This window comes from Astatotilapia calliptera, chromosome 7 (genome assembly GCF_900246225.1).
Source record: "Astatotilapia calliptera chromosome 7, fAstCal1.2, whole genome shotgun sequence".
In the NCBI taxonomy this organism is placed as follows: Eukaryota; Metazoa; Chordata; class Actinopteri; order Cichliformes; family Cichlidae; genus Astatotilapia; species Astatotilapia calliptera.
The window spans coordinates 34587017-34599985 of record NC_039308.1 but is presented as its reverse complement, the minus strand read 5'-3'; the positions used below and the strand labels follow the sequence as shown (position 1 = coordinate 34599985).

At 39.4% G+C, this 12969-nt stretch overlaps 1 protein-coding gene across 7 annotated transcripts in view; it reads left to right on the top strand.

Moving 5' to 3' along the window:
• Positions 1-4723, top strand: part of tcf4 (transcription factor 4) — a 177401-nt gene extending 172678 nt beyond the window's left edge. For 6 of the 7 annotated variants that reach the window (XM_026174486.1, XM_026174485.1, XM_026174488.1 and 3 more), the window contains 3 exons: positions 547-776; positions 1633-1780; positions 4241-4723. In XM_026174486.1, coding sequence (XP_026030271.1) covers positions 547-776; positions 1633-1780; positions 4241-4289 — 427 coding nt within the window. In that variant the 3' untranslated portion in view covers positions 4290-4723. Of the gene's footprint in view, positions 1-546; positions 777-1632; positions 1815-4240 lie in introns of all 7 variants that reach the window. The other variant, XM_026174489.1, reaches the window with a different exon arrangement.
• Positions 4724-12969: the final 8246 nt, after the last annotated feature.

Here is a 12969-nt window from a genome sequence, read left to right as displayed (position 1 = left end):
GTTATTACTGTGATGCAGTGAGCCACTATTATTAGCTTTTTATGTTTTTATGTCTTTTTATGTCTAAGCATTTCACTGCATATCGTACTGTGTATGACTGTGTACGACTGTGTACGTGACAAATAAAATTTGAATTTGATTTACCTAGTGGATTTAAGAGGGCAAGCAAAGTAAACAGAGTTCCATGTCAGCAATTTTTTTTCTGTTTTTTCCATGTTAGTCTTCTTTATTTCAAGAATTATCTTCAAACTGCTTCTTGATGTGACCCCACATCAAGCAGAGAATATGTGACAAAGTAAATAAAAAACAGAGTAGCCCTTGAAACTGCCAGAATGCAGCCCAGCATGGTGTCTGTTCCCAAACCCTGCTGTTGTTGTAACCTTGCTTCTGCAAACCTGCAGCACTGTAGGTTTGTATTAAAACGAGACAGGTATGCAAACACCACCTTCATCTTCAAATCCTCCTTCTCGCTCTCCTCTTCTCCCACCTTCATCCCTTGCTTCTTCTTCCATTTCTCGTCCTTGTCTTCATCGTTGGTCTCTGTAGCAACAATGACGATGAGGACCTGACTCCAGAGCAGAAGATGGAGAGAGAGAGGGAGCGAAGGATGGCCAACAACGCACGGGAGCGTCTTCGTGTCCGCGACATCAACGAGGCGTTCAAGGAGCTGGGCAGGATGGTCCAGCTGCACCTGAAGAGCGACAAACCTCAGACAAAGTTGCTGATCCTGCACCAGGCCGTGGCTGTCATCCTCAGTCTGGAACAACAAGTCCGAGGTTGGTTTCAAGTGAAGCACTGCATTACAGCACGTACATTTGCCTTGTATGTATTTTAGGAAATAGAGTGGTAATAAAATATGGATATAACTTCCAGGTCTGAAAAGTGAAGCCAATGAGGAAGTCATTTAAACCTGTGTTAAAGTGTATTAGAAAACCTGCCTTCAGCTCGCTTGCTCTGTGATCTCAGTAATGACTTTCCTGATGAGTTTATGGTCTCATTGACTGTAATTTAATTTGTATAAAGCAGATAAGAAGTTTTCATTTATTCCTGTCACACAACCTGAAAATAAACAAATAAAACTGTCAGTGACCTTGAACCCTCTTCTTAAAATATATAACTGCTTTCATATATATGTCTTATTCACAACAAATAGCATGAAAAACTACTAACTAACTAGAGGCCTTTTTGGAAAGAAACAACTGAAAACATGCTTGAAAATGCCTGTGTCTGAGAGAACTGTGTTACTTCTTGGTTTAAAAAAAAAGGCAAAAGAAATATGTTTTAAGCAGTTTACCATGATTGAATTAGGCTTCAACCATATCCCAGTTACAAATATAAGGTTTCTAAAAGAAAATCCCTGAGATATCCAGATGTTTCCGTCAGATAAAAGCACGATTTGATTCTGACTTTAAACCTTGCAGGTTTAGGTGATAACACATATAAATGTAGTGTCCCAGGGTCTCCAGGAGAGGGCAGTAGTAGCACCTGTTGATTGTGTTCTTCTAGACCATAGTTTGGGGTTCTTGCCATCAGTCTGTGGGGATCGATGAATCCAGCTGAAGGAGAAACCTCACTGAGTAACGGACATAAGAGAAAACACCTGAAAACCATTCTCTGTCTCCTTCTGTCCAGAGCGAAACCTGAACCCAAAGGCAGCCTGTCTGAAGCGCCGCGAGGAGGAGAAGGTCACCGTGACATCAGACGGGACTCCCCTCTCACTGGCCGCAGCGCACCACTCCGCCGCCGCCATGGGTGATGGGCCGAACCCCATGGGACAAATGTAAAACGCAGCAACATCTCCTCCCCCCTGAATGGTCAGAAGATTTCACTTATAAACTAATCTGCTGTTGTACCTTTAACTCAAACCAGAGAATCAGTCATTCAAAAAAACAGTGCAAAAATATAATTGAAAGAATCTCATCACAAATCACAAGCAGAAAAAACATGCATGCAGCGACGATAAAGTAGTGTGAAGGCAATTTTTGTGTTTTGGCTTTTAGTTAATAAATTGGAAGTTTCTGTTTTTAGGGCTGTCTCCACGCATGGCAAGTTATAATTTGTTCATCACATGCCTGCCATTCCTTCATGTGCTGTCTGTGTACTTTTTAACTATTTCAAGCATTACAATACAACATGAGAAATCTCTTTGTCCTCACACCACAACTAGAAATATAACATTAGTTTTAATGGGATCTGCTGGTTTCCCAGAATAAAAGCTGTAAAATCTAATATGTCCACACTGAATCATCGATTTAATCACTCGATTTTATGAGCTTGAATTTAAAAACAAAACAATGAGCCTGAGATTGAAATAAATTGGTTCCTGAACTGCACTCACATATTTTTTTATATTTTGGTTTTTATATTATTAATTTTCAGATGGCAAAAAGCAGAATTGTTGTTTAAAAGGTTACAACTTACACAGACAGCATGTGAATCAAATCTCCCATTATTTGACTGAATTTGAAGAACAGAGCATATTTAGGCTGACTAAAAACAGAAGCCAAGCACATGAGAGAGTTTCTGTCTGGTCTGGGTACACATTAACAACAGATTGGCAGTAAGTGCGATTTTTAATGTGTGATTGTGTGTTTGTCACTGTTTTTGAATTGGACTTGTGTCGTACAGTCACATTGCTTTTGTGTTTGCATGTTTTAATGTGTAAGTGAGCTTCTTTACTGAAGTTCTGTAGCCTTGAAGTAGTAAAGGTGTTTGATGAGGAGGAGGCGTCACCTAAGACAAAACCACAGTTTCTCTACAAAGAATTTGCAGTGAAGGAAATAAAATAACACCTTCACTGAATTATTTATACACTTCACCTTCTTAGCACAATCATGACTCTGGTAACTTTAAGTGGGATGAACCAGATGCACCAAAACATTTATGTGTATTATTGTCAGTGTATAGTATCTATCATTGAATATAGTAGGCTAAGAATACTTGCATGAATATATTAAACTCTGACTTCCTCCTTGTTTTACATTTCTGATCATTAACTATGAGTTGAGCTCCTTTGGCCTCTGTTTATTCCCAGTAAACTTTCCAATAAACTATGTAAAGAAAATGTATAATAACGTATTTATGAACTGGAAACTTGTTTCTATTAATTAAACTCTGACATCCAGAAGTCAGTGAATGAATTCTATAAAAATTCCCCTCTTTGAGGGACATCTGTAAGTTTTCAAACATTTGTTGCTGCTCGGCAATAACTAAGAGCCTTGGACATTGGACTTGCTATTGTCATTCAGATTCAGATAGGCTCAGGGAAAAATGCACAAAAGCTATCTGGCAAAAAGCTTTTCCCACAGAATCAAATACTGCTGTTCTCTCCAATATTGCTACCACTGCAAGATTATGCACATTGTTTCCATTAGCACCTGTGCCTTGAAGCGGCAGTTGCCTTTAAAAGAGTGATCTGAGAGGTCTGCAGTAGGAGGTTTGATAGGAGGTGGATAAATTTCTCAGTCAGGAGGATAAAGTTCACATTTTATGCACATTCATTTCCGTTTGAACTGCTTTTTACTTTCGCTTACTTCTTAGTAGATACCAAAATTACCTGGTTAGGTTAATAAAAATTCAACTTTGAGAGCATTAACCCTTCGCACTGAAAGACTGCACTTTGCCATTGGGCTTAATGCCACGTGGCTATCGTGGCTCAAGAGTTGGCAGTTCGTCTTTTAATGAAGGTTGCCGGTTTGAGCCCTGGCTCGGACAGTCTCAGTCGTTGTGTCCTTGGGCAAGACACTTCACACGTTGCCTACTGGTGGTGGTCAGAGGGCCCGGTGGCGCCAGTGTCCGGCAGCCTTGCCTCTGTCAGAAGTGCCCCGGGGCAGCTGTGGCTACAATGTAGCTTGGCATCACCAGTGTGTGAATGTGTGGATGACTGAATGTAGTGTAAAGCGCTTTGGGGTCCTTAGGGATTAAGTTAAGCGCTATACAAATACAAGTCATTTACCATTTAATAACACACAGTATGTGTTGGAAGTCATCCCAGTCTCACTAGTACCATCAGTTTGTTGAATCACGGTACTTGCACCTGATTCATAGCTTTAAGGTTGCAGCAGCTTTGACAAAACTGCAATATTTGACATCCTGGGAATAAAAATTTCTAGGTGGTTCAGAATGAATCATATTAGTCTTAATCATCAAAATATGTACTTTTACTAAAAGTAGTATTCTCTGGTCTTTCCGATATCAGTATCGGCTTATTTGTCTGTTTTTTCCTTCATTGTCTCTCCAGGTCCAAGGTGCCAGAGTTCATCAAGATGATGAGTGACCACTTCCTCTGAAGGCATTTCCATGACAACCTGGCAATCAATCAAAACTGTTGTTGCTTCAGCCTGACCAATCAGTTTCTCTGGAACCCTAACCTGACCAATCAGATCAGCCTTTTTCTCTCCTCTCGTCTGTCGTCTCTGACCCTCCTCTTTGTCATCGTCTCCTTCTTCTATCAAGAACACAAACTGCAGAGTCACGTTAGTTGCTTTCGTCACTTTGCATCTCCAGCTGAAGTGAACTGAATGCTTCTTTGCGGAGACCTAAAAAATGCCGCTGTGACATGGCTGCTATGAAGCGGCAGCTTTTGACACAAAGTGACAGCAATGGACAAGTCTTTGGAATCACACCATCGAAGAAACTTCTTCTTGTGCTACATGTTTTATCAGCATTCCCAGTTTTAAAGAACAAAAGGGTTCTATATAAATATATATAGTATATATATATATATAATGATATATATATATATATATATGAGAAAAGGAAAAAATAATAAAAAATTTATACTGCACGCGGGCAGTGAGGAGGGAAGGGGTTGGGGAGGGATGTTCAGAATGACACAAAACATATCACAAAGTGTTTAAAGAGATTTTTTGTAACAAAAGCAACATTGCGCAGCTGTTGTTGAATGCAGCTCCAGCGCATCTCTGACTGAATGGCAATCTAACGCCACACTGTGGATGAAGCTGTGCCTGATCTCCTCTTGGATGCAAACCAGTCAGATAGATACACACGGAGAAACAAAGGAAACAAAACTAAGAAATGAACACAGGCTGCATACTCAGACACAAACAGTAAGCAAATTTCCAACTATAAATCAAAATGAAGAAAACATTAGGGCACCAAATGTGTTGCAATCATGCAGCTTTTCAGAGGTGCTTGAATTGCTGACTGATTTGAATGAAAACTTTTGCCAATGCTTGACTATCAGAGGCATCTAGAAAGAAGCAGGGCCAACAAGAAGTTACGACTTCTTCCCTTTCTAATGCATTCCCTTACAAAGTGCAAACATTTGCATTGTCAGTGTAAAAGAACCTGAACATTAGTGCTCCTTGCTGGTGCACACATTGAGTTTTTGGAGACTGTAAACTCGTGTAAAGTTATTGTGTGAACACAAATCCAAAAGCCAGGATATTTATACCCAAATGACCCGTGTGTATCTACTGGGAGGAAGAGAGTTCTTAAGGGGATCAATCACTGAATCAGTCAATCAGCGAGTGACTCCAGAGGGACTGGGGAATATTGACGAATTACAATGGATAGACAGAAAAGCAAAATGATGCAGAAATAGGAAAACTGTACTGTTAAATGTGGCAGGAAGGAAAGGCTTTCATGGCATCCTCGTTTTAGATTGTTGTTGTGGGTTCAATTTACAGAAAGAGCTGTAGAGCAAACATTCTGAATCAGTCTTTTGTCAGCTATCCAATGACAAAGTTTGAGAGTGGAATCCAGACTGTTACTGAAATCTAAGGATTGCTGAACAGATGGTTGAGGGGACGGACAGATGACAGGAAAGATTTTTCAATTGACGAAGTGGTTTAGAGCTGGCCTGATCACTGGAGTGAATTCTATTCCATGATTAGCACATTCCCTGAAGGCCTGAACTCTGAGAGTTGGTATGAAGGGGATTAAAAGCTAGAGGGAGAGAAAAGGAAAAGCAGAGAATCCACTGGTTTCAATGACTAATGACGCTGCAGGGGAAGTAAGGGAACAGTCATCAGGGCAAGGGGTGTATAATTCTTTTCAAGGGTGCAAGCAGCAGTTGTGAAACCATTCCCGTGTTTGAGTCATTTGATTCCCTCATTTCCTGATTGATCTTAGCCCTAAATATCTAACCCAGCCTCCAAATTCAGAGAGCTTGAGTAGGGGGGACTTTCCAATTGACACTTGCTGGCTGGGAACAACTCTGTGGCCTTGTGTGCATTTTGACCTTTCGTCCATAGGCAAAAGTAGTTTTCACAACTTACCTTTTCCTATAAGGATAAAGACGTTAAGAAACTATTTGCAGTGCTGATGTGGCGGATAGGGAAAGCAGAGGTTTTGTGGCTTGTGACGTTAGTGCTTCCAATTGGTGTTTAGGGGTAGCCTGTTGGTTTGGCATGCATTTGACAGTGCTTCAGTTGTGGATGCTATCTTTTAAACAGTGTGGATGGGGTTGGGGGAGGGAGGAGGGGATGACAATGAAAAATTGAGCTGTTTTGCCAGACTTGGTGTTACATTGATGACTGCCAGCATTTTGAATAGCTTTTAGATTAGATCAGGAGGCCTGTTTGAAACAATGACCACCCAGATTCCCTGACTGGACCGGGGAAAACTGCACACCGAAGTAGCAGTTTTAGCACCTGGTCATGTTCCAACACAACAACTCTGTCACAGCACAGTTGGTGCTTCTGCACCAGAGAAACAAATATGGGCCGACTCTGGCTTATATCTGCAACTACCAGAATGAGGAAGGTTTCAGGTTTTACCGGTTTTGTCTTTAGCATTAGCTACAATTAGCTGCACTTAACAGCTATGAACCTGTTAAGTGCAGCTAATTGCTGCTAATTCCAGTTTGAAAGTCCAACCAATAATATGTTACTTTACTCTGTACTCAAAGTGTGTTCAGTTCTATGCCATGTTTCTTGATTTGATAGTCGTAGATGAGAAAAGGAACAGGAACAGGAAAAATCCTGATGTCGAAGGTTATGACCACCTAAGTGAGAATTGGAATTAGTAGATAAATCAAAGCTACTGAGAATATCTGCAAGAATTGTGGTGTAAGTCTGGAAGTCCCCCTTCACACCAGTTTGAACCACGGTTTGAACCCCTCTAAGTCCAGGCCTATGTTTAATCCCCAGTCCCAGTGCTCTGCTGACCCTAGCCTTATGAGCCCTGAACTAGAGTCTATAGCCCCTTTTCCCAGCCTCTTGCCCCACTTAAGCGGTCCCACAGATGCAATTTGAACATTCACACTTCTACCAATGTGCCTTTTTAGAGTTCATATCATTCGAGTTGCCAGAGGAGGACATTTACCTGGTCTTTTAATAGGATGCAAGCTTAGGGAAACCTGTTCTTAGTCGTTAGGTTCTATGCAGTCAGGTTTTTTACCAGACCTGGGAATTTAAAAAAAGCTAAAAAGGAAAAAAAAAAGTATTTTTTTGGATAAAAAAAAAAAAAAACCTAAACTGTATTTAATGTACTGTACGCTTATATGTAAGTAGACAGCGTGTTCTGGCTTCAAGCCAATGGGACAGATGCTTGATTTAGCAAGACTACCCCCCATCCCAGTCCTCCCCATCCCCCAAAGTCCTCTATAACTCCAGCCCCACTTTCCTGTTCCGAGCCCCAACCCTGTTTCCATGGTGAACAACGCGTCTCTTCTTGTATTATAGCTTATCAGCTTTTTATCAATATTTGATCGGCTTGTCCATGAGCCAATGTAGTCTTCAGTACAAAGTGTGTGGTTGTATGTTGTTAAACTAATTTTCTTTTTTGTTCCCCCTCCCTCTCTCTTTCTCTCTCTTGCTCTCTTTTATAAGAAGAATCTTTTCTCTTATTACTTTTTTTTGTCTGTTCTGGTTTACATGTCTATTACAGAAAATGTAAAAAACAACAAAAAAAAGACAAACACAAAAAAACACAATTCGCTATCTGGCAGCATTGTTAACTGTCGGTGGTCATTTTGACGTGGTTAAAATTCTACCCAATCAACAGGAAGGCACGGAAACTGGAAAAGAATCTATTTGAATAAATCAATCTATATATAAATGTACAAAAAATATATACAATATATAACGAGGGTGCCGTTTTCTGTTATTTTTTTAATTTTCCGTTGCAAAGGGAGTGTTTGCTTGGCAAGGAGTTCTTTTCTCAAAGACTGAACTGGCGGAAGTTGGCGAGGCCCCTCAGTGTTATAAATTTTCAACTGACTTCGTTGTATTCTCCGTTGTTGCCACCCTCTGACTAGTACGGCACCCTGCGCAGGACAAAATGGGACCGGAGTTCCATCAGCTCCATTCACTGCTATCTATCCAAGGCAACAACAACACACAGACATTTGTAAATTGTATGCAACAAAATGGCAAACTTTACCATTATTTTGAAATTGTGTATGTAAAAGTTATATTTTTACATGTAGACTGTTGTTATTTTGTGTTTTAGAAATATGTTGTATTGGTTTTTTTCTTTTGTTAAAAGATGAAAAAGTAAAATTCAGTGTGTGTTGAAAAAATGTGTCACATTGAAAATGTAGTGAGGTCAAAAGTTCAGAAATCAGTTTTTTTTTATTATTTTTCAATATTATGTTTATATCTGTGGGGGGCATTTTTGAGGGTTAGAGGGAGGAATCAGAAATCATGAAAGGGATATGACATTAATTCTCCATGCCTCATGACATTACATTTTTAATTGTATTTTTTCGCAGAGATGTGTGTAAATAGCCATCAGCCATCATTTTCTGTGGGGTGAAGATTTGCCAGTGAGACACGATGATCATGATGATGAACTTGTTTTGACTTTTCAGTGCGGTCGTATTCGTCCGGTTACAGTAGCCAGGTGCCAAGTTTTTGTTTCGATCAGTGGTGCTCTGTACTGTTTGTGGTTTTGGTTGGCAACAAGTGTAACTCAAACTGTCGTCTCCGCTTGCACCAAGCATCACTTGTATTAGAGCCAACGTTAGTCATTTATTTTGCGCAATTTAAGGAATTTTTTTTAAAAATTTCTTAAAAAATAAAAATTCTAATTTTTGCAATAACAAAAGAATTGAAAATCTGAAACAAGCGATGATGAAATCTTGACTGAGGTACCCAAAGAGTGTTTACAAATGCACTGATTTTGTCGCCAGGTTGCGAGCCAGCTCTGACTGCTGTGCATTTATTTTCCTTATGATGGCATATAAATGTGGATGGAAAAAAAAAAAGATCCTCAACACCTGATTCAAGATTAACGGGAACATTTTGTTTAGAGATTGGAGCTTTGCTAAAGCTCCGGTTACACGGGGCCAAAGACTGGCTGGCAATTCCCTGGCAACCACAGATCACTAAGAAAAAATGTGTATTCCCCAACCAGTTGAGAGTGGTTGCTCAAGAGTTCTTGCATTTGCTAGGGAAAACTGGTTGCAAAGAGCTTTATGGTGTTGCACTGAAAACCTTGTAGTTGCGTTGGTTGCTAGCAGATTACAGTGGTAGTTGTAGTTTACATGATCCACGATGTGGACTCACCAGCTACTTGCCCAATGGTAGTAAAACTGTGGAAAGTGCAATGCAAACAACAGCTATGTGAATTTATAGTCAAAGTTGAGCATTTTGGAAACATAATGTTGGCTGCAGAGGTTAAGCATAACTTTTGCAAGTTTCACTATGACTTGTTCACATCATCCATGCAAATTGCAGACAACCATGACAATCTATTCAGGTCAGTTGAATTTTATTTATATTGCACCAAATCACAACAACAGTTGAGTCAAGGCACTGTGGCGACTGAAGCAATCATAAGGAGTTTTTTTTGTACAGCGCCCTCTTTGCGATCAATTGTAATTAACAGCTGTCAGCAACCACTTTGCTTATTGACCAGAGGTTGCCAGGTTGCCAACCGGACTTTGAGGCCAGTGTGACTGAGGCCTAATATAAAGAAGCAGGTCATCAGCAAATAATTGTATCAGCTATTTCCCCAAAAAGAACTCAGATGATGTGCAAGGCAGTTTCAGTCATTTGTTTCTAGTGTTTGCCATTGAAATTGAGCTTTTTGTCAGCAGGAAAAGCTACTCAGATTTGGACCTAGGTTAAACACAAGGATTGAATCTGTCAGTGCAAGTGCTACATGTATTTTTTAAGTAATGTTATTTTTGCGATGCTTCATTTCATATTTTCTCTTTGTTGTATAATCAAGTCATCTCCAGAATTACAGTACCTTCATTTTTTGTTACCCCTGGTGTTCTTATTAGCCAAAATGTTAACATTTTTGTTTCTTTTTCCTCCTTGTTGTACATACACACCTCATTTCTTTTTCAGTGACTGTGCCATGAGCTTTGTAATCTGTTACTCTGTACCAGTTTTACTGCAATAATGAGTTGAATTCAAAATGGCCACTCCTGTCCTTTGTTTTTCCAGGAAACTTTTTTCTATTTTCTCACAACTCTAAGGCTAAGCGAGCATTTGGGTATATTCCACAGATGAGCACTTGCCAAGATCAGTAGCACAATAACTTTGGTATATTTATATCATAGAAAAAAGCAGTTTCAAAAGAATTTTAAAAAAATATACTCAACATTTTTCCAGACAACTTCCTGCATAACTTATCATAAATGAAAATAGCAAATGAACAATCAGTTTTTCCACTGCCAGAAAGAGTACGTTTATAATTCCTCACAATATTTATGATAATTTCTTTATGCTGTCTTATCAGTTTCATATACATAAATCAGTGCAGTTGTCTTACTAAAACCACACTAGTATTTTAGCTGGTTGTGTTGTGCTGATGAAGGCACATAAAGGTTATTTCACATTTCAATAGGGCCTATATGAAGAAAAAGAGCGCACAGCCAAGAGATTTTCTAATTTCTGAGACAATCTGAAGTAAATCTGTTTCAGACAGCGATAGTTTAGTGTTCAGTGCTATGAGAAGAAAATCAAAAGATTTCTGTCAATTCCAGATTATTTGCTCATAGTTGAAATCACTGATGTTAAGTGCCAACTAACCATTCCTAGCACACATTTTCACACATATCCAGTAAGAAGATGGTTATCGGTTTTATCCTTGTGCATCCAAAGTGTTACCAGGTGTATGATAGTTATTGTATTTGTACAATAAGTTAGCTCTTTGTACAATGTACAATCAATAATTCTAAAAACCCCTAAATGTATGATCATTTTGATGTCATAGTGTCATCATCTTTTTTTCCATAAGAGTAAAATGTTGCAGAACTAATTTGGAAACAGTCTGATTATTTATCTCCAGCAGTCATCACTCAAAGCTTTTTCGTATGTCACAAGTTACTTTTGTTGAACACAGCTGTCCTCAAGTTGTATTCGATAAGGTTTATGGTACAAAATGACCTATTTGCTTATGTGCCAGGATGCTGAGTGTGTCCTGCAACCTAAAAAAAGCAATCCAGTGCATTTGTTACCGTGAATAATGAACTACAGCTTTAAACATCTTTTAATTCATAGACACTCAAATTACATTTTGGGGGTTTTAATGTATGGAAGTTACCCTCTGAAATAAAGTAACTGTGTAGTGTTAAAATTATTCATACCTACGGAGTTTTGGCTACAGGAAAAACCTTTTAACCTAGCTTAGCATAAAGAATAGAGTAGCACCATCAAAACTTACACCTTCTACCATTTTAAAGTTAGCTAGCTATCTGGTTACAATTACAGCTGAGTCAGCCAGTGTTTGCTGATAGCAGTCATGACCTTGCTGAAACCTGATGACCTCACTAAACGGACAGGACTTTTGACAAGCTGGATACAAGCAGTAGCTGCAGGTCAACAAACAGCTCTTAATGCTAACTACTGCGGAAACCACAATGTCCTAATTTAACATTCCTATTGCTACACCTGCCTAATAAACACAACACAACCCAATGCTGAAGACATAATGAACATTATATCTGGGTGTCAGATAGTGCCATATATTTACCACCAGGCATGTGGAGAAATGTTTATTTGGGTGAAATATGCATTTAGAAAGAGCTTGGAGTGAACTCAGACCACACTTATATTTGCAATTCTCCACCAAGCACATCTGTAACCAGAAGGTCGCCGGTTCGATCCCCGGGCTCTCTGTCCTGGTTGTTGTGTCCTTGGGCAAGACACTTTACCCTACCGCCTACTGGTGTTGGCCAGAGGGGCCGATGGCGCGATATGGCAGCCTCGCTTCTGTCAGTCTGCCCCAGGGCAGCTGTGGCTACAACTGTAGCTGCCTCCACCAGTGTGTGAATGAATAGTGGCATTGTAAAGCGCTTTGGGTGCCTTGGAAAGCGCTATATAAATCCAAGCCATTATTATTATTACAACCAACATCTTTCAAAAGGTGAACCCTTATTTCAAACTTTTCTATAAACATTATCTGTTTACAGGTTGTGTCTCTACCACTCGGTGAGCAGTTGCCAAGTGTGTACAGGCTAGTCAGCCTTTTCAAAGCAAACTAAAGGTGACCGTGGCAATCTGCTAGTGACCAAAGCAACCACAAGTGAGCCTGTCAGCAACCACTGGCCAACAAATTTTCCCTTTCAAGCTGAGGTTCCGATGCAGTCACGGTCTTGTATTTCGGCCTGGGTGAAATCTAAGGAATAATTTAAGGGTCTGAAACCAAGATATACTTTTTGGACCCAAAACACAGATTTAATGTATCATGGAACATATATTATAAATATCATGGAACTGTTTATGTGACACACAGTATGCTTTGCTTTGTAGTTTTCAGCAGTACAAACAAGCACATACAATGTTTCACATTCACCTTCTCACTCAGTAGATCATGTTTTTCAGTATTACAATAAGTAAAGTAAACTTACAAGTAAACGTATGTTTTTTTCTTGCTGTACTTCAGTGACGAGGCAGAGAAGATAAACTAAATTCATAAAGCATAATTGCCCTTTTGCCAGTGCTTGGGCTTTTTTCACAGCATCTTTTCTCTTTTTCTCTCAAGCAGATGAAGCACATCCTGTAATAGAGGTAAACTTTAAGCTAAATTATTTATAAATTGGAATAT